At 37.8% G+C, this 20,994-nt stretch overlaps 2 protein-coding genes across 7 annotated transcripts in view; one reads left to right on the top strand and one right to left on the bottom strand.

Moving 5' to 3' along the window:
- Positions 1 to 20,994, top strand: part of LOC125240309 (P protein-like) — an 83,396-nt gene that overhangs the window by 19,100 nt on the left and 43,302 nt on the right. The window lies entirely within an intron of this gene.
- LOC125240202 (classical arabinogalactan protein 9-like) lies at positions 8,006 to 11,403 on the bottom strand. Its single transcript, XM_048148026.1, has 2 exons — positions 11,052 to 11,403; positions 8,006 to 8,025 (listed from the first exon to the last, which is right to left on the bottom strand). Exons 1-2 carry the CDS (start codon positions 11,401 to 11,403, stop codon positions 8,006 to 8,008), a joined length of 372 nt encoding a protein of 123 aa, XP_048003983.1.

Raw genomic sequence — 20,994 nt, 5'->3', positions numbered from 1 at the left:
TCTGTCTGTCTGTCTGTCTGTCTGTTTGTCTGTGTGTGTGTCTGTCTGTGGCACCGTAGCTCCCGAACGGGTGAACCGATTTCGATTTAGTTTTTTTTGTTTGAAAGCTGAGTTAGTCGGGAGTGTTCTTAGCCATGTTTCATGAAAATCGGTCTACTATGTCGCGGTCGGGGGTTTTTTCAAAATTTTAATTTTTTTAAGAAAAAAAACCGTCGCCTTTCGGGTTCTGGTGAAAGTTACTTGCGAATGTTGGATTATGTAGAAATGTGTAGGTATTTTTTAAAACTGCTTTTAATGCTTTAATTATTAGATGGCAACATAAATGAATATACGTATAACGTTAAGGTTTGAGGAGTTTCCTCAATTCCTCATGAATCCGATATTATATTATAAGAAATCGAAGCTTGACAAACTTTGACTTGAAAACTCAATATGCTTAACAAACATAACTAAATAAATAAATGTCACTGTTCTGAACTTAAATGCATGCTTTTCTTGCAAAAATACCAAAGTCACTTATGAGTGTGCCGTTCAGATTTGAGGAGTACGGTTCTGACTATCATCAGCAGTTCCACTGCACCAAATGTCACTGTTCTGGACGCAAGTGCATGCTGTTCTTATAAAAATACCAAAGTCACTATAAGCGTGCCGTTCAGATTTGAGGAGTTCGGTTCTGACCATCAGCAGTTCCACTGTACCAAATGTCACTGTTCTAGACGTAAGCGCATGCTGTTCTTATAAAAATGGCAAAGTCACTATAAGCGTGCCGTTCAGATTTGAGGAGTTCGGTTCTGACCATCATCAGCAATTCCGCTGCACCAAATGTCACTGTTCTGGATGAAAGTGCATGCTGTTCTTAAAAAAATACCAAAGTCACTATAAGCGTGCCGTTCAGATTTGAAGAGTTCTATTCTGGCCATCATCAGCAGTTCCACTGCACCAAATGTCACTGTTCCGTACCTAAATGCATGCTGTTCCTTTAAAAACACAAAAATCACTATATGTATGCCTTTCAGATTCGAGGAGTTCCCTCGATTTCTCCAGGATCCCATCATCAGAACTGGGTTCTGAGAAAAATGGGACCAATCTGTATGCATATACATTCAATTAAAAAAAAAATCAAAATCGGTCCAGTAACGACGGAGATATCGAGGAACAAACATTAAAAAAAAAAAAAAAACATACAGACGACTTGATAACCGTCCTTCTTGAGATATGAGGCGACGGTTAAAAATGAATAAGGGTTTACTAAAATCGTTTTTTGAAAATATAAATATTTTCGGAAATAATCGCTCCTAAAGGAAAAAAAGTGCCCCCCCCCCCTCTAACTTTTGAACCATATATGTAAAAAAATATGAAAAAAATCACAAAAGTAGAACTATATAAAGACTTTCTAGGAAAATTGTTTTGAACTTGATAGGTTCAGTAGTTTTTGAGAAAAATACGAAAAACTACGGAAACCTACACTGAGCGTGGCCCGACACGCTCTTGGCCGGTTTTTTACAAGCTTATAAACTTGCCTTGTTAGTATGTTAGTTTGGATCAAAACGTACAAGCTAAATTTGACCCACTTCCTGGTTTCTGATAGGGGTTTTTAGAAATATCTCGGAGAGCAGTAGATGACTGTTGAAAGAAAGGTACGAGTACAGTCGGCGATAAAAGCTTTTGCCAAAAATGAATTGTTTGCAAAATACTTATGTGAGTTTGAGTAACTGAAATGAATTGCTCAACATGAAGTATTAAGTGGGGTAACATACTAGCATCGTGTGAAGTAATAATTAAGTTAATACAGAGGTGTGTATACAGGGGTGTGTAGTCTAGTCTCGAGTCAAGGTTGACATGAACCAGTTTTAAATGGCTGTTTGGCTTTTTGTATCTTTTAATAAAGATAACGAGCTTTATAATAAGTAGTTAGAGTTCGCGTCAAAAGTAGCGGAACAAACAACGCTTCAGTGTTGATACGTTTGACGTGTCTGTCTGTCTGTCTGTGTGTGTGTCTGTCTGTGGCATCGTAACTCCCGAATGGATGAACCGATTTAGATTTAGTTTTTTGTCTGAAATCTGAGTTAGTCGGGAGTGTTCTTAGCCATGTGTCATGAAAATCGGTCTGCTAAGTCGTGGTAGGGGTTTTTTCAAAATTTTAATTTAGTGGTTGAGTTATTAGGGTTCCGTACCAAAAAGGTACAACAGGAACCCTTATGGTGCGACTCTGTCCGTCTGTCTGTCCGTCTGTCACATTCCTAAATATCTCGAGAACTACTAATGCTATCAACTTGAAATTTTGAATAGTTGTGAACATTGTGAACCTCTACAAAAAGAAAGTTTTTTTTTTTTTTAATTTATTTATTTTAATTGTAGAAAATGGCCAAAACGAAAGGGGGGCAAACTGTAAATTTCAAGTTACTAGGTCAAGTGGGGTATCGTTAGAAAGAGCTCAAATTGAACATTGTGGAAAAAAAAGAATTTTGAAGGAAAATGTAATAAATAATTTTTAAAAAAAAAAACCGCCTTCCTTTGGGGTTCTGGTGATAAATACTTTCAAATGTTGGATTATGTTATCAATTCGTCTGTATATTTTTTAATGTTTGTTATTCGATATCTCCGTCATTTCTGAACCAATTTTGATATCTGGATGATTCTGAAGTACTTACAGATGAGAATGATTATCAGAACGGAACTCTAACCAGGGGCGGCTCACTCTTCATCAGCAGTTCCACTGCACCAAATGTCACTGTTCTGGACGTAAGTGCATGCTGTTCTTATAAAAATACCAAAGTCACTATAAGTGTGCCGTTCAGATTTGAGAAGTTCCGTTCTGACCATCATCAGCAATTCCACTGCACCAAATATCACTGTTCTGGACGTAAGTGCATGCTGTTCTTATAAAAATACCAAAGTCACTATAAGTGTGCCGTTCAGATTTGAGGAGTTCCATTCTGACCATCTTCAGGAGTTCCAATGCACCAAATGTCACTGTTCCGTACGTAAATGCATGCTGTTCCTTTAAAAACACAAAAATTACCATATGTATGCCTTTCAGATTTGAGGAGTTCCCTCGATTTCTCCAGGATCCCATCATCAGAACTGGGTTCTGAGAAAAATGGGACCAATCTGTATGCATATACATTCAATCAAAAAAAAAATTTTCAAAATCGGTCTAGTAACGACGGAGATATCGAGGAACAAACATTAAAAAAAAAAAAAAAAATAAAAAACATACAGACGACTTGATAACCCCTTCCTTTGAGATTTGGAAGGCGGTTAAAAATACCGTTCCCCCCCCTTATCTCCGAAGTTTACCAACGAAAAATTATGAAAATTTTACGAAACATTGGTTTTATGCTAAATATTACAGGAAAAATATAATCGTGTTTGTATCTTAAAAACTTTTTTTAGGGTTCCGTAGTCAACTAGGAACCCTTATAGTTTCGCCATGTCTGTCTGTCCGTCCGTCCGTCCGTCCGTCCGTCCGTCCGTCCGTCCGTCCGTCCGTCCGTCCGCGGATAATCTCAGTAACCGTAAGCACTAGAAAGCTGAAATTTGATACAAATATGTATATCAATCACGCGAACAAAGTGCAAAAATAAAATATGGAAAAAAATGTTTTATTAGGGTACCCCCCCTACATGTAAAGTGGGAGCAGATATTTTTTTTCATTCCAACCCCGACGTGTGATATATTGTTGGATAGGTATTTAAAAATGAATAAGGGTTTACTAAGATTGTTTTTTGATAATATTAATATTTTCGGAAATAACTGCTCCTAAAGGAAAAAAAAGTGCGTCCCCCCCCCCTCTAACTTTTGAACCATATGTTTAAAAAATATGAAAAAAATCACAAAAGTAGAACTTTATAAAGACTTTCTAGGAAAATTGTTTTGAACTTGATAGGTTTAGTAGTTTTTGAGAAAAATACGAAAAACTACGGAACCCTACACTGAGCGTGGCCCGACACGCTCTTGGCCGGTTTTTTAATTCACAAAAAACTTTTCAGATTTTTACTTTTAATTTACCCACCTTTGCGGATGTATATAGTACTTCAAATTAATACGAGATGTTACGTAAATCATCTTCTTTCCAATAAAGTAAAAATTGTTTAAATCGGTTAACATTATAAAGAATAATCCCTGAAAAACCAATATACTATGGTCGCGCAAATTAGTTAGCGAATTCACCGAGAGATGGCGCTATACACAATAATGCTCATTAGTACCTATACTTTTGTCTTCTAGTCAAGTCGTTAGAGTTATGTGAAAACATGAGATTATTTTAACTGGGGAGTTTGAAAGTTTGTACGGAACCCTTGGTGGGCGAGTCCGACTCGCACTTGACCGGTTTTATTTTAATCGGTGCAGCAATTTATCTGGGGGCACGGCAGTGCCCCCGCCAAGTCGAGCAAAAAGAGGCACGGCCGTACCATCCTTTTCTCGAAGCATTTCAGACCATTTTCAACCCCCTGTTACTCCGTTCTGGATAAAACTAGAAGCCTCAATTTTCAGCACCCAAGTAGTCATTGTATAAACACGGTATATTCCAAATTTTATTAAATTTAAACCAATAGTTTAGGAATAATTACTAGCCAAAGTTTCTTAGTTTTGTCACTCACTGACTGACTGACATACGATCATCAATGATAATAAGACACTTCTAGTACACTTGGAAGCTTCAAATTTAGAATGCAGTAAGTGTTTAGTGTATAGATCACACAAAAATTAAGAAATGTTGCAATTTCATTCCAGGTTTTTAGATACATCAACTGCATAAATAACTTTGTATCTCATATCAATATTGCCAAGTCAGTCCATTTTCTTTAAAACATGAAATATTTTTCATATTAATATGATAGCTATGAGTAAAATGTTAATTAGGTTAGCTATAGGTAAACTACGTGTGGCAGAAGGTCCTTTGAGTAGGGACTGAATAAATTAACCGACTTGGTATTACAGGGATCTCAACTCTTTTTACGCCAGAAGAACTGAGTTGCGAAGACTTGGTGTTTTTACAAGTTTTGTTTTTGATGGGATATGATAATATATGAGGTAACAGACAGGTGACAGACAAATGACCTGATTCAAATTATAATATACACTTCAAAAGTAAATTCTAAATACCGGTCAAACTCAAAATCAGAACCATCCTGTTGCCGTATTCGAGTAAAAATATGATATGGATCGGATCTGTCAGTATCATAACCTAACCACAAAATGAAATATTTGAAAAAACCCCAGACCGCGACATAGTGGACCGATTTTCATGAAACATGGCTAAGAACACTCCCGACTAACTCAGCTTTCAGACAAAAAAATCGTATTTTTCTCAAAAACTACTGAACCTATCAAGTTCAAAACAATTTTCCTAGGAAGTCTTTACAAAGTTGTACTTTGGTGATTTTTTTCATATTTTTTAAACATATGGTTCAAAAGTTAGAGGGGGGGGGACGCACTTTTTTTTCCTTTAAGAGCGATTATTTCCGAAACTATTAATATTATCAAAAAATGATTTTAGTAAACCCTTATTCATTTTTAAATACCTATCCAACAATATATCACACGTTGGGGTTGGAATGAAAAAAAATATCAGCCCCCACTTTGCATGTAGGGGGGGTACCCTAATAAAACATTTTTTCCCATTTTTAGGGTTCCGTAGTCAACTAGGAACCCTTATTTATTTTTGCACTTTGTTGGCGTGATTGATATACATATTGGTACCAAATTTCAGCTTTCTAGTGCTTACGGTTACTGAGATTATCCGCGGACGGACGGACGGACGGACAGACGGACGGACGGACGGACGGACGGACGGACGGACAGACAGACATGGCGAAACTATAAGGGTTCCTAGTTGACTACGGAACCCTAAAAATGAAATCTAAATCAGTTCATTCGTTCGGTAGCTTCGATGCCACAGACATACACACACACAGATTGGATTGGACGCATACAGATTGGTCCCATTTTTATGAGAACCCAGTTCTGATGATGGGATCCTGAAGAAATCGAGGGAACTCCTCAAATCTGAAAGGCATACATATGGTGATTCTTGTGTTTTTAAAGGAACAGTATGCATTTACGTACGGAACAGTGATATTTGGTGCAGTGGAACTGCCGATGATGGTCAGAACGGAACTCCTCAAATCTGAACGGCACACTTATAGTGACTTTGGTATTTTTATAAGAACAGCATGCACTTACGTCCAGAACAGTGACATTTGGTGCAGTGGAACTGCTGATGAAGATCAGAACGGAACTCCTCAAATCTGAACGGCACACTTATAGTGACTTTAAAATTTTTATAAGAACAGCATGCAGTTCAGAACAGTGACATTTATTTGTTATGAGATTTGTTATGTTTGTTACTATACTGAGTTTTCAAGTCATATTTTGTCAAGCTTCGATTTCTTATAATCGGATTCATGAGGAATTGAGGAAACTCCTCAAACCTTAACGGTATACGTATATTCATTTGTGTTGCCATCAAATAAAGCATCAAAGGCAGCTTTAAAAAATACCTACACATTTCTACATAATCCAACATTGGCAAGTAGCTTCACCAGAACCCCAAAGGCGGCGGTTTTTTTCTTAAAAATAATTGTTTTAATAGACTTATGGTAAATTCAGACAGGAGGTTATTTTAGTGTTTACAATACTAGTAAGGATCATAGAAACAGACAAGAATCTTTGTCACTTTATAAAGGCATTCTCCTCGAAGTATCACATAAACTTATGAATTTAAATGCACCATTGTGTTTAATGCAGAATTGCATCGTAAGGAGACACGTTTTGAATTATTTAACGTGTTTTAGAAAACACTCAATGTTCTCATGTACAATCAAGTTTACAAACATATTTACAAACATTTAGTTACCTACAAACGATTACGTATTTGTTAACCCCGTAATCGCTAGACTGGCGCTAGAACTTAGTAGATTCATGTGCTCTGCCTCCCCTTTTGGGTATACAGGCGTGGGGTTATGTATGTAAATAGGAATTATTTTTTTTTGATTTGGCTGAAGCCAAAATGTCAAATAGATATCTTTAAAACAGGGCTTGTATTAAAAAGTCATTATTTTCGGATTTACGACGATGTTTATACTGTACGATTACTTGTATTTTATTAACCCCCGACGCAAAAACGACGGGGTGTTATAAGTTTGACGTGTCTGTCTGTCTGTCTGGCTGTTTGTCTCTCTGTGTGTGAAAAACTAAAGTTCCCGAACGGATAAACCGATTTCGATTTAGTTTTTTTAACCCCCGACACAAAAACGACGGGGTGTTATAAGTTTGACGTGTCTGTCTGTGTTAGTCACTCATGAGCATTTAGTCATTTTATTTCATGAACAATTTTTACATTGTGTTTGAAAATCTTATTATATAAAGGTACTTAAAAATACTTAAGACTACACTACAATAACAAAACACTTAACATGCAAATTAAATTAAATTAAAATTGAATTACAAAAAAAAAAAAAAAACTAAATACAATAAAATAAAAATGTCACAGTTGCTTAACCTACATTGATACTTAAAAAATCCTCTACAGAGTAATAACATTTTTCCAACAAGAAAGCATTTAACTGTTTTTTGAAAATATAATAATTATAAATAGATTTCATGTCAATGGGTAAATTATTGAACAGCTTTATCGCTTGATAATTTGCGGATTGTTTGACCACTGTCAGTTTGGTCATAATAGGTTGTGGCAAGTCTTTCCTCCTGGTTGCAAGACGCCTCTCTTTCTGTTCCTGTGTTTCAATATCCTTAATGTTTTTAACTAAATCTGTCAGAACTACTGATATATACAGACAAGGAATGGTTAAAATTTTGTATTTGATGAAGTAGGGTTTACAAGATGTTAGTTGCGGAATTCTGGCAATAATGCGGATTGCTCTTTTTTGGACCACAAATGCAGCCTGGATATTATACTTGTAACTGTTGCCCCAAAACTTGACGCTATAACGATATTTAGATTCAACCAATGCATAATATACCATTTTTAACTCTATCAAGCTTAATTCATCCCGAAGACTTCTGAGAGCATAACACGATGAGTTTATTGAATTTACAATTGCCGCAACTTCAGCTTTCCAGTTGAGCAGACAATCGATGTGTACCCCCAGAAACCTTCCCGTCTCGACTTGTTTTACTGGTTCGCCTTCAATATTGAGCTGCAGGAGGTCACGGACTCTTGTTGTAGGCTTGAAGAGAAGTGCATTAGTTTTACTGCAGTTCAATTTGAGGTTATTTAATGTTAGCCAGGTCTGGAAAGTCTCTAGGGCATGATTCACTTTAGCATTCAGGTCAAACATATTATCCGCTGATATGACAGCGTTTGTGTCATCAGCAAAAACTACTAATTTACTGTCAGCTACATTGTCGTGCAAGAATGGAATCATGTCGTTTATAAACAGGACAAAGAAAATTGGACCTAATATTGAACCTTGTGGGACACCTTTGCTCATGCTGGCTACGCTCGATCTGTAAGCTTTTTCGTAGTTATCTTGCGTCCAGCTTATCTCTACAAATTGCTTTCTGTTCATGAGGTATGACTGAAAAAGAGCTAATGGTTTCCCTCTAACTCCATAATGTTCCAATTTTCCTAATAGTGTGGTGTGGTTTACACTATCGAAAGCTGAGCTTAAATCCAGTAGAACTCCTGCTACTCTTTTCTTGGCATTCATTCGATCAACTACGTCTTTGATAAACGTACCAATAGCATCGCCAGTGCCTATACCTTTTTGATAGCCAAACTGTCTTTCACAGACTATTTTATTCTTATGCAGATGCTTTACAAGCCTGTCTTTCATAAACCTCTCGAGTAGCTTAGATAGCGTCGGTAACAGCGAGATAGGTCTATAGTTTTTAGGATCGAACTTAGAACCTTTTTTATGCAAAGGTAAAAGCTTAGCCACCTTAAGTTGATCCGGAAAAACGCACTTCTCGAAGCACTGGTTAAAAAAGTTGACAAGTGGTTCCGCAAGTACATCGATGTTATCTTTTATAACAGTGATTGGAATGCCATCGTACCCACATGATCTTTTTGGTTTGAGCTTTCTCACTAGAGAAATAACCTCAGACCTAGTTATCGGTTCCAGCAACATATCATCTTTTGTACGTTCCACATGTGCTCTTAGGAGCGCAAGAGATTGTTCAGAAAAATTGTTTACGTCCTTCTTGTGATTAAATTGTTCTAACAGAGCAGTACAAATGTCAATAGGATCGTTAAGCATTTTGGAATTCCCCTTCTCTGTGTCTATTTTCAACAACAAATTTTCTCTCATTTTAGTTGCCGTCTTATTACGATGTTTGTGAACAACCTTCCAAATCTCCTTAGTAGAGTCCTTGGCTTTTGAAATTTGTGCTCGAACTGCTAACTTTTTGGCGTCTTTGACAACTCGTCTAAATATATTTGCGTATTTTTTGCCATAGTCTAAAATTGATCCATGGATAAAGTTTTTATTCGTCATTAAAATACGTTTCATATTACTAGACACCCTAATGCCTTTCGTGATCCACTGAATGTTAGTGAGTTTGTTCTTGCTAACTCTTTTTTTATGATTCTTAAAACATTCATCGAAAACTCCATTGAACTTATTGATGAACGTGTTGACCCCCATGTTAGACCAATCTCCCGTTACTAATTTATTTCTGAACAGATCTTGTTCTCTATCACTAAATTTCTTAATATTTTTCCAAATGTGTTCATCATGGTTCTTATTCGTCCGTCCATCGTCAATAGATATTGCACTAACAAGTGCTGCGTGCCCATCGGCCAGACCATTGTGATCCACTACGGATTTCCCCACATACTCTTCAGGCAAGTTAGTTAGAATATTGTCTAGACATGATTCTGAATTGTTTCGTACGAAAGTTGGGCAATTAATTAAACTTTTGAAATTATAACAAGTAAGTAGTGATAAAAATTCCTCAGTATTTTTATCCTGTTTGAGTAAGTTGATATTGAAATCACCATAAATGATACATTTCTTGTCGAAAAAATGCTCTAACAGCTGCTCTAGGCGTTCAGTAAAATTAGCTAAGTTTACATCATTTGGGCTGCGATAGCAACAAATTATATTTAAACTAGTTTTACAGTCTCTAACACCACATATTTCGAAACATTCATCTTTATATAATTTTTTACAAAATAGAAGTTCCTTGCATTGTCTATTTCTGTGACTTAAAATGAGTGAACCTCCTCTTTTCTTTTTACTTCTGGTATTATATGCCACTAGTTGATAGTCGGACATATTAAATAGTGGTGCAGAAATCGCATTTAGGAAATGTTCACATATACAGACATAGTCTTGCACAGTAGTCAGATTGTGTAAGTATAACTCTAGCTCGTTTTTTTTATTTGTTATACCACAAACGTTTTGATAGAAAATGTGCAATTTACCATCCAAAGTATGTTGAGAAATATTTTTGTCGGGCTTTTTCAATGGATTTAAAATACTTAGAGGATTATTACAATTATGTGTATTGGTATTAGGTACGAAAAAAAATATTGTTTGTAATTTCCGGATCACACTCATTATTATTCACTATATGTCCAATTTTCTGTGAAAGCTGACTAAAAATTTCTCTCATACCTGTATTGTTTATTTCACCTCGTGATTTTGAAAACATGCTATGGTCATATGTCAAATAACAATTTGTGTCCAGTAAATACGCATATTGATACGTTTCATTATTCGTGTAAAGCAAGTTATTAAAGTTTTCTATACGCCAATTATACAACATACTCGTGTTGCAATACTTATATGTAGGCAGACATATTATAAAATTTGTGTGATTTAAGGGTTGTAATACTTCCCTGATATGCGCAACGAGGTCAAAATAATTTTTAGTTGTTGTGAAATCTTCATTTCCAATGCATATAATACAAAAATCGTTAAGCGTGAAATTATCGATTTTTTTATGTATATCTTTTATCAACTCTTTTATTCCTCGATGTGGAAGTAAAAAGTGGCATAAAGTAAAGTCAGGTGACAAAATCGACTGAGCAGTTCTACGAATCTTATTTATAGAATTACTGCTAACAATACAAAGTCTACTTGTCTGCGTTGTGGGAGCTGGAGATATATCATTCGACGGGGGGAGCGTCAACTCTGGCGTCCATTGGGGCTCGGGTGAAGGCGTCGTCGTCGGTAGAGGCGTTACCGCAGGTAGATACTCGTCAGTGAACACCGGCAGGGGCGGCGCGGCCATCGGCGGCGTGGGCACCGGCAAAGGCGGCGCGGCCATCGGCGGCGTGGGCACCGACAGGGGCGGCGCGGCCATCGGCGGCGTGGGCACCGACAGGGGCGGCGCGGCCATCGGCGGCGTGGGCACCGGCAAGGGCGGCGCGGCCATCGGCGGCGTGGGCACCGACAGGGGCGGCGCGGCCATCGGCGGCGTGGAGCTCATGACATTGGCGTTCTCCGTAGTCAGTGTTTACATAGATATAAAATAACAATGTATACTTAGATAATGTTTACCGCGAAGATAAGATATTTTCCCCTCACTAGCTCGGAAACACGTGTTTTGTCCTTTAATACCAGCGGGTAAAAATGCATTTTATCCACTAGTGGGTAAAGTAATTTGACCTTGAATAGAGTCAAATAAACTGCTTTAAAATTGATAAAAGTAGGTGAATCTAGAAATAAAGATGATTTACCAGCTATGGAACTACTGGAAGCAGTGATAAACGCATTTTTTGCGTTGTAGTTTCCTCGCTATAGTGAGGGGAAAAGTTTTGTGTTACACTCGGGTGCAAATGTATTTTACTTCTCGTGTGTTAAAAAACTCGCAAGTTCAGGATTCTATTCTCGAACCACTCGCTTCGCTCGTGGTTCAACTATAGAATCCTTTCACTTGCTCGTTTTTCAATTCCACACTCGGCGTTAAAATACAACTTTGCCCCCTTGTATAACAAATAACTATTATATGTATGAATAGATACTTCTATCCATTCTTGTAAGTCCATTAGAGAAACACCTAAAAAGTAGGTACTTAGCTTATAATGAATCTGTCCCTGATGTAGTGATGTATTTGCCTTCCGTAAGGAAATAGTATAAGTGCGTAAATTAAAAATTAAAATTTTGAAAAAACCCCCGACCGCGACATAGTGGACCGATTTTCATGAAACATGGCTAAGAACACTCCCGACTAACTCAGCCTTCATACAAAAAAAACTAAATCTAAATCGTTTCATCCGTTCGGGAGCTACGATGCCACAGAGAGACACACACAGAGACAGACAGACAAACAGACAGACAGACAGACCGACAGACGGACAGACGGACAGACGGACAGACGGACAGACGGACAGACGGACAGACGGACAGACGGACAGACGGACAGACGGACAGACGGACAGACGGACAGACGGACAGACGGACAGACGGACAGACGGACAGACGGACAGACGGACAGACGGACAGACGGACAGACGGACAGACGGACAGACGGACAGACGGACAGACGGACAGACGGACAGACGGACAGACGGACAGACGGACAGACGGACAGACGGACAGACAGATAGACACGTTAAACTTATACCACCCCGTCGTTTTTGCATCGGGGGTTAAAAACTAAATCTAAATCCGTTCATCCGTTCCGTAACTACGATGCCACAGACAGACACACACACAGACAGACAAACAGACAGACAGACAGACGCACAAACGACGCTAAAACGACGGGGTGTTATAAGTTTGACGTGTAACTTATAACACCCCGTCGTTTTTGCGTCGGGGGTTAAAAAGCGTTATTTTAAACTACAAATGTTGTTGTTTAACCGCACGTGCCAATATTTGATGCCCGAGCAAACAGTGACATATTCAGTGACAGTGACAGGTTCAGAATATGGAATCTTGAGCGTTGCAAGGGTTTCAAGGCACGTAGGTAAAACGACGCAAAAACGACGGGGTGTTATATGTAGAGGTAAGTTTGACGTGTCTGTCTGTGTGTATGTCTGTCTGTCTGTCTGTCTGTCTGTCTGTCTGTCTGTCTGTCTGTCTGTCTGTCTGTCTGTCTGTCTGTCTGTCTGTCTGTCTGTCTGTCTGTCTGTCTGTCTGTCTGTCTGTCTGTCTGTCTGTGTGTGTGTCTGTCTGTGGCATCGTAGCTCCCGAACAGATTGAACCGATTTGATTTAGTTTTTTTGTCTGAAAATGTTGAGTTAGTCGGGGGAGTGTTTTAGCCATGTTTCATGAAAATCGTCCACTATGTCGCGGTCGGGGGTTTTTTTTTAAAAATTTTAATTTTGTGGTTAGGTTATACAGTCAACCAATTGGAACCCTAGGCCACTGTAGAACCATGTCATAGTGACGTTATAAATCAGATTGTTAGAAATCTCTTATTACTTGTCATTTTGACATGGTTGTAGAGTGGCCTAGGGTTCCAATTGGTTGACTGTGCATTGCATAACAATACTCCTTAAAATCTGGTACAAATTTGCGTGAGGAATAATATGTTTGGCATTATCGATCAAAATTTTCCTCATGCCAACGCCTATAAGAATCCACACAAAACGTAGAAAATCGTTTCGTGATCGCCCCCGTGTCGTGCCGTATAAGCGTGACCTTGAAACCTGTGAACTCGTTAAGCTCATATTTGGGCGCCGGTGTTTCGCCGCCTCTGTTATTATTTGTGTGTGTTACCCTTATCGGATCTTGGAGAGTGGAGTTCTGTGTTTTGGGGTACAGTCAGTGAGAAGATAATATATGTGTACCTATTTTTAATCCCCGAAGCAACAAAATTAAAATTTTGAAAAAACCCCCGACTGCGACATAGTAGACCGATTTTCATGAAATATGTATAGCTAAGAACACTCCCGACTAACTCAGCTTTCAAGCTTTGATCAAACCAAAAATCGTTGAAAGACTATTTTTTTAGAATTTTATACCCCGTAGTTATAAAAATAGAAAACATACTTTTTACGACTTTGAGAGCTGATATCTCAAAAACCGTTCACTTTAAGAAAAAAATCATTTTAAATTGATACCCCACACGGGGTTCATCCGTTATGGGGGAGCTACGATGACAGACGGACAGACGGACAGACGGACAGACGGACATGAGACGTTTTTGCCACACACCGTTCGGGAGCTACATGCCACAGACAGACACACACACAGACAGACAGACAAACAGACAGACAGACAGACAGACAGACAGACAGACAGACGGACAGACAGACAGACAGACAGACACGTCTAACTTATAACACCCCTCCGTTTTTGCGTCGGGGATTAAAAACGACTCGGTGTTATAAATTTGACGTGTCTGTCTGTCTGTCTGTCTGTGTGTGGCATGTGTAGCTCCCGAACGGATGAACCGATTTAGATTTAGTTATTTTTGTTTGAAAGCTGAGTTAGTCGGGAGTGTTCTTAGCCATGTTTTATGAAAATCGGTCCACTATGTCGGGGTTTTTCTTTAAATTTTAATTTTGTGGTTATTATAACTAGGTAGTTCAAAAGTTTGTACAGAGCCGTCGCTGGGCGAGTCCGACTCGCACTTGGCCGGTTTTTTATTTAGAATTAAATTGACAAATTGTTCCAAAATTAAATGTTCTCTTCAAATGTCTGTAACTTTCGTGGTTTTCCTTTCCAACTGTATTTGTGAAATTCAGTGCCAACTGCCGTGGCTACGGGACGGCCGCGACCGTCTACATTGGTCTACTTCTATTTTGTGGTTAGCCTGTGGTTTCACTAAAACATTTACCCTCATTTATCTTATACTTTTAAATGAGCAATTCTTGTATATTTATTTATTTATTTATTTACCTCACGACGATCTCAGAAACCGCTGTAACGATTTCGCCGAAATTTATTATGTGGGGGTATTTCGGGGGTGAAAAATTGATCTAGCGTAGCCTTAGATCCCGGAAAACGCGAATTTTCGAGTTTTCATGAGTTTTTCTTTCGCGTTAGTAAACGTAAAATATGGTCGTTAATTTCGCCGCGCGCGCATCGATTCCGCTTAGCTCAGTCGTACGAGGTCGGTCTAATGTACGCAGATAGATCGTAGGGTCAGGATTTCGAATCCCGGCCAGAAATTAAGTTTTGTTTTTTGTCTTTTTTATTTTTTTTGTTTTTGTATTTATAAGAGTTTTTTTTTATCTAAAGACGTGATATATTAAAATAGAACCGAGCGAAGCTCGGTCGCCCAGATATTTTTATTTAAATGAGAGAAAATAAATTGCGTAAAGTTCGTTTTTATGATCTGGCAAAACCGGACCTGTTGTTCTTGACCACATCTGAATCGCGGTAGCTTCTCATAATGTCGTAAATACTAATCTTGATTCAAATTGGCAAATCTTTCCATTGATCCTTTAATTTATCCATACTAATATTATAAATGGGAAAGTGTGTGTGTCTGATGTTTGTTCGTCTTTCACGGCAAAACGGAGCAACGAATTAACATGACTTTTTAAGTGGAGATAGTTGAAGGGATGGAGAGTGATATAGTCTACTTTTTAACCCCCGACGCAAAAACGACGGGGTGTTATAAGTTTGACGTGTCTGTCTGCGTGTGTGTCTGTCTTTTGCATCGTAGCTCCCGAACAGATGAACCGATTTCGATTTAGTTTTTTTTATTTAAAAGCTGAGTTAATCGGGAGTGTTCTCAGCCATGTTTTATGAAAATCGGTCCACTATACCGCGGTCGGGGGTTTTTTCAAAATTTTAATTTTGTGGTTAGGTTATTGTCTCTTTCCAGCTAAAGCTAGTAAACTATAAATTGTTACGGCCCAGCTACGACATTGGTTTAAGCGCGTCAGCGGTTAGCGGCAGCCATACGTGCGAATGAAAAGTCCCATCGCTGTGTCTCGCTCCAATGTATGGCCGCCGCTCACCGCTGTCGCGCTTAGCCCAATGTCGTGGCTGAGCCGTTAGGCGTATCCAACACCTGTCTACACTAAAACACACGTGTTTGTTTATTTGTTTGTCTCATTCCATGTGACTCATGTGGAATGCGTCTGATTATGCACATTACATACAGATTACGTCTCAAAGCGTTAAGTCGTCGGTATAAAAGGCAAAGTTGCCTGTCTTTGTGTGCGTGTTTGTTGACAGAACAGGTGTCCATTTCACTCGATACTCGACACATGGCTATTCACAAGTTTTGAAATATTTATTTATCTATATTTTTAATCCCCGACGCAAAAACGACGGGGTGTTATAAGTTTAACGTGTCTGTCTGTCAGTCAGTTAATCTGTCTGTTTGTGTGTGTCTGTCTGTGGCATCGTAGCCCCCGAACGGATGAACCGATTTAGATTTTTTTATGTGTAAAAGCTGAATTAGTCGGGAGTGTTCTTAGCCATGTTTCATGAAAATCGGACCACTATGTCGCGGTTGGGGTTTTTTTCAAAATTTTAATTTTGTGGTTAGGTTAATCTTTAATATCGTTATATGAATACTCAGAAAGCAAGTTCTCTTAATCTTACCGTAGAGCTTAGTCAATATTTGTAATAAAGTTCTATAATGTTGGTCTAAAGACTCTAAAATGGTAGTCGAGCGAATCAACTGCTGACTTCTATGGCAAATAAAGCGGTGTTAGTATGACAAGGTTTAAATTTGGTAGACGTACGTTCTGCCGTCGACATCCATACCTAATCAACGTGTATCAAAGCGTGAAGAATTATTTCTGAATTCATAATTATTAGTAAACATTCAATCATAAATTAGAATATTTAGAATCCCATGAAGGTCAAATAATACTAGTAACAAGAACACAGAAGAGACCAATGTTTTCGAATGAAACAGGAAGCAAGGAAGTTTTGCGTTACAGCGTGCGACTTTGGCAACGTAAGGCGAGACCCGTGGTCCGTTTCTCGAAAGATACAAAAGCCTTGTATTACAAGTGCGCGAACTGTCAAATCGTATGGGTTGTCATGGAAACACGCTTGTAATACAAGGCTTGTACCTTTCGAGAAACGGGCCCCTGGCCTGGGGGCCGGTTCTTCCCTCACATTCTGTTATCACTTTGATATGCCAATGTAAGTACAGACCAAGAATTATTTATATAGGACTAGCTTTTCCCCGCGGCTTCGCTCACGTTAGAAAGAGACAAATAGTAGCTTAGTCACTCTCCATCCCTGTAACTGTCTTCACTTAAAAAATCACGTCAATTCGTCGCTCCGTTTAGTCGGGAAAGACGGACAAACAAACAGACACACACACTTTCCCATTTATAATATTAGTATGGATTTACATACTTCATACTAAGAATCGTACCACGATTTTTAGCGCCACCTACTAAATACTATCATAACTACACTAATGAAGGCTACATTTTTTTAACCGACTTCAAAAAAGGAGGAGGTTCTCAATTCGACTGAATGTTTTTTTTTTTTTTTTTTTTTTTTTTTTTTTTTTTGTATGTATGTTATTCGATATCTCCGAGAATCGTGGACCGATTTTCAAAATTTTTTTTGATCGAACCGGTATAACCCCGAGATGGTCCCATTGGCACCAAGTCAGGGTCTGATGATGGGATCCTGGAGAAATCGAGGGAACTCTTCAAATGTTATAGGCACATGTAATGTTTTTAGTCTATTTTTCAAAGGTACACCAGTATTTACGTCTGATGGTAATAATTTTATGTCGCTGAGCTGATGATGGAAGGTCAACTCCTCAATGGTTAGGAGTTAAAGGATAATTCTTTCACTACTGTACATGTATTCGGACTGATACATATAATATCACTAGGAACCACTAAAAATCAACAAATAAATAAACTTTTTAACAAAAAATAAAACCGCCTTCAAAAATAAGCGCGTTACAAAACACGGAGAAACTAAAAAGCCAAAAATAATAAACCTTTCAATTCAGATTTCTTATCGTATTGCAATAAGCTAAACATCCAAATTATAAACAAATCAATTATTTTTGGAGTCGGTACCAGCCTGTGTATGGTTGGGTGGGGCAAACAGGCAATAGCAAGGCGACGAACAGGTCTGGTACCGACTACAAAAATAATTGATTTGTTTATAATTTGGATGTTTAGCTTATTGCAATACGATAAGAAATCTGAATTGAAAGGTTTATTATTTTTGGCTTTTTAGTTTCTCCGTGTTTTGTAACGCGCTTATTTTTGAAGGCGGTTTTATTTTTTGTTATTTTAATATGTATTAACGTGATATCAATATTATGATTTTAAAATAAAGAAATACCTATGTCATTTGTTTCAAGAAATATGTCATTTTCTCAAACATGGTATGAAATATTGATGTTATGTGCCTTATAATTGGCAGCGAAGTATGACGTTGCAGGTGCGGCTAGGACGATTGATAGATAATGGAATTTCATACAAACCTTGCAGGCCAAGGCCGGCAAAGTCCTCTTTTTAACCGACTTCAAAAAAGGAGGAGGTTCTCAATTCGACTGAATGTTTTTTTTTTTTTTTTTTTGTATGTATGTTACTCGATATCTCCGAGGATCGTGGACCGATTTTCAAATTTTTTTTTTAATCGAACGGGTATAACCCCGAGATGGTCCCATTGGCACCAAGTCGGGATCTGATGATGGGATCTTGGAGAAATCGAGGGAACTCTTCAAATGTTATAGGCACATGTAATGTTCTTAGTGTATTTTTCAAAGGTACACCAGTATTTACGCCTGATGGTAATAATTTTATGTGGCTGAGCTGATGATGGAAGGTCAACTCCTCAACGGTTAGGAGTTAAAGGATAATTCTTTCACTACTGTACATATATTCGGACTGATACATATAATATCACTAGGAACCACTAAAAATCAACAAATAAATTAACTTTTTAACAAAAAATAAAACCGCCTACAAAAAAAGCGTGTTACATTTGACACGGAGAAACTAAAAAGCCAAAAATAATAAACCTTCGAATTCAGATTTCTTATCGGATTGCAATAATCTAAACATCCAAATTATAAACAAATCAATTATTTTTGGAGTCGGGGCCAGCCTGCGTATGGTTGGGTGGGGCAAACAGGAAATAGCAAGGCGACGAACAGGTCTGGTACCGACTACAAAAATAATTGATTTGTTTATAATTTGGATGTTTAGATTATTGCAATCCGATAAGAAATCTGAATTCGAAGGTTTATTATTTTTGGCTTTTTAGTTTCTCCGTGTTTTGTAACACGCTTTTTTTGAAGGCGGTTTTATTTTTTGTTAAAAAGTTATTTAATTTCCAAACACAGAAAATTGTGACATAACATCCAGGTATTTAGCCAATTAAAAAAAAAAAACTATAAGGGGCTTTATAGACGTGCCGACTGCAACTGGTACGGGCCCTAGACAATATTTGATTTTGGGTGCGTTTTCATACAAAAAAAAAATTTGTCTATATGTCTTCGGCCGGCAACCCCCTTTGTCCCGGCCTCTGTAGTAATGTACTATTCCAGGCCATCTAGTTTTAAGCCTTAAAGGCCTAGGCTTTAAATCGTTCTTGGTAAAGACCCAGTACTATGCGAAAAGATTTTGACTATTTTTGTGACGCCCTCCCCCCTCCCCTTTCCACCTCTAATGAAATATTGAGGTTTTTCTGACTGATACAACATCATTTCTCATCATATCGTCAACATTACTAGATACAGCGAGTGCCAATATTGTACGCCAACAAAAAAACCGGCCAAGAGCGTGTCGGGCCACGCTCAGTGTAGGGTTCCGTAGTTTTCCGTATTTTTCTCAAAAACTACTGAACCTATCAAGTTCAAAACAATTTTCCTAGAAAGTCTTTATAAAGTTCTACTTTTGTGATTTTTTTCATATTTTTTAAACATATGGTTCAAAAGTTAGAGGGGGGGGGGACGCACTTTTTTTTCCTTTAGGAGCGATTATTTCCGAAAATATTAATATTATCAAAAAACCGGCCAAGAGCGTGTCGGGCCAGGCTCAGTGTAGGGTTCCGTAGTTTTCCGTATTTTTCTCAAAAACTACTGAACCTATCAAGTTCAAAACAATTTTCCTAAAAAGTCTTTATAAAGTTCTACTTTTGTGGTTTTTTTTTATATTTTTTAAACATATGGTTCAAAAGTTAGAGGAGGGGGACGCACTTTTTTTTCCTTTAGGAGCGATTATTTCCAAAAATATTGATATTATCAAAAAACGATCTTGGTAAACCCTTATTCATTTTTGAATACCTATCCAACAATATATCACACGTTGGGCTTGGAATGAAAAAAATAATCAGCCCCCACTTTACATGTAGGGGGGATACCCTAATAAAACATTTTTTTCCATTTTTAGGGTTCCGTACCTCAAAGAGGAAAAACGGAACCCTTATAGGATCACTCGCGTGTCTGTCTGTCCCTCTGTCACAGCCGATTTCTCCGAAAGTACTGGACCGATTTACTTGAAATTTGGCACACATATGTAAACCTGTGGCCCAAAGACGGACATGTAATTTAATTAAATGAAATTTAATCACAGGGGCCACTTTTGGGGGGTAACATTGAAAATTAAAAATCAAAGTTATTAAAACTATATTGTGTTACATATCAAATGAAAGAACATTTTATAAGCATTTGAAGTATATTTTTTTTATTTTGGTAATTTAGAAGTAATTTAAGAAAATACGCAAAAAATGACCATTCCCCCCCTTATCTCCGAAATTACTTAGCGTAAAATTTTCAAAAAAATACACAGGATAGCCCTCTACCTGTAGATTACAGGAAAACCTATTAGAAATCTACAGTCAAGCGTAAGTCGGACTTAAGAGAAAAAACTCAGATTACGAATTTCGCTCACTGCCGCTGCAAGTAGTTACTAAACGTCTTAAAATGTTGTAATCGCGTTGGACAGTTATAAAGAAATTAATTTCGGTTTCGTTTGTTATAGAAATTGTTAAAAAGAAAAAATCATTTTCCAAAATGACTTAAGTTCCTACTAAAAAAGAGGCGCTTAAGACCGTTTAGAACTTCACTGACCATAATATTGCCCACATAGGTCCAAAAAAGGTGTATATATACGAAAACAAAAAAATTGTGCCATCGACAACCAAAATCAGAAGTCCATTTTGCTCTATCTCTTAT

The sequence above is a fragment of the Leguminivora glycinivorella genome, chromosome 27 (assembly GCF_023078275.1).
Source record: "Leguminivora glycinivorella isolate SPB_JAAS2020 chromosome 27, LegGlyc_1.1, whole genome shotgun sequence".
Lineage (NCBI taxonomy): Eukaryota > Metazoa > Arthropoda > Insecta > Lepidoptera > Tortricidae > Leguminivora > Leguminivora glycinivorella.
The sequence above is the reverse complement of the archived record's forward strand: the minus strand, read 5'-3'. Positions and strand labels throughout refer to the sequence as shown.

What these genes read in the sequence shown, in the direction of transcription:
- LOC125240202 (XM_048148026.1), bottom strand. Translation starts at nt 11,403, where the DNA reads ATGAGCTCCACGCCGCCGATGGCCGCGCCGCCCCTGTCGGTGCCCACG. An exon ending in AGCTCCCACAACGCAGACAA is followed by an intron (nt 8,026 to 11,051) that starts GTAGACTTTGTA and finishes TTATGCTCTCAG; the next exon opens with AAGTCTTCGGGATGAATTAA.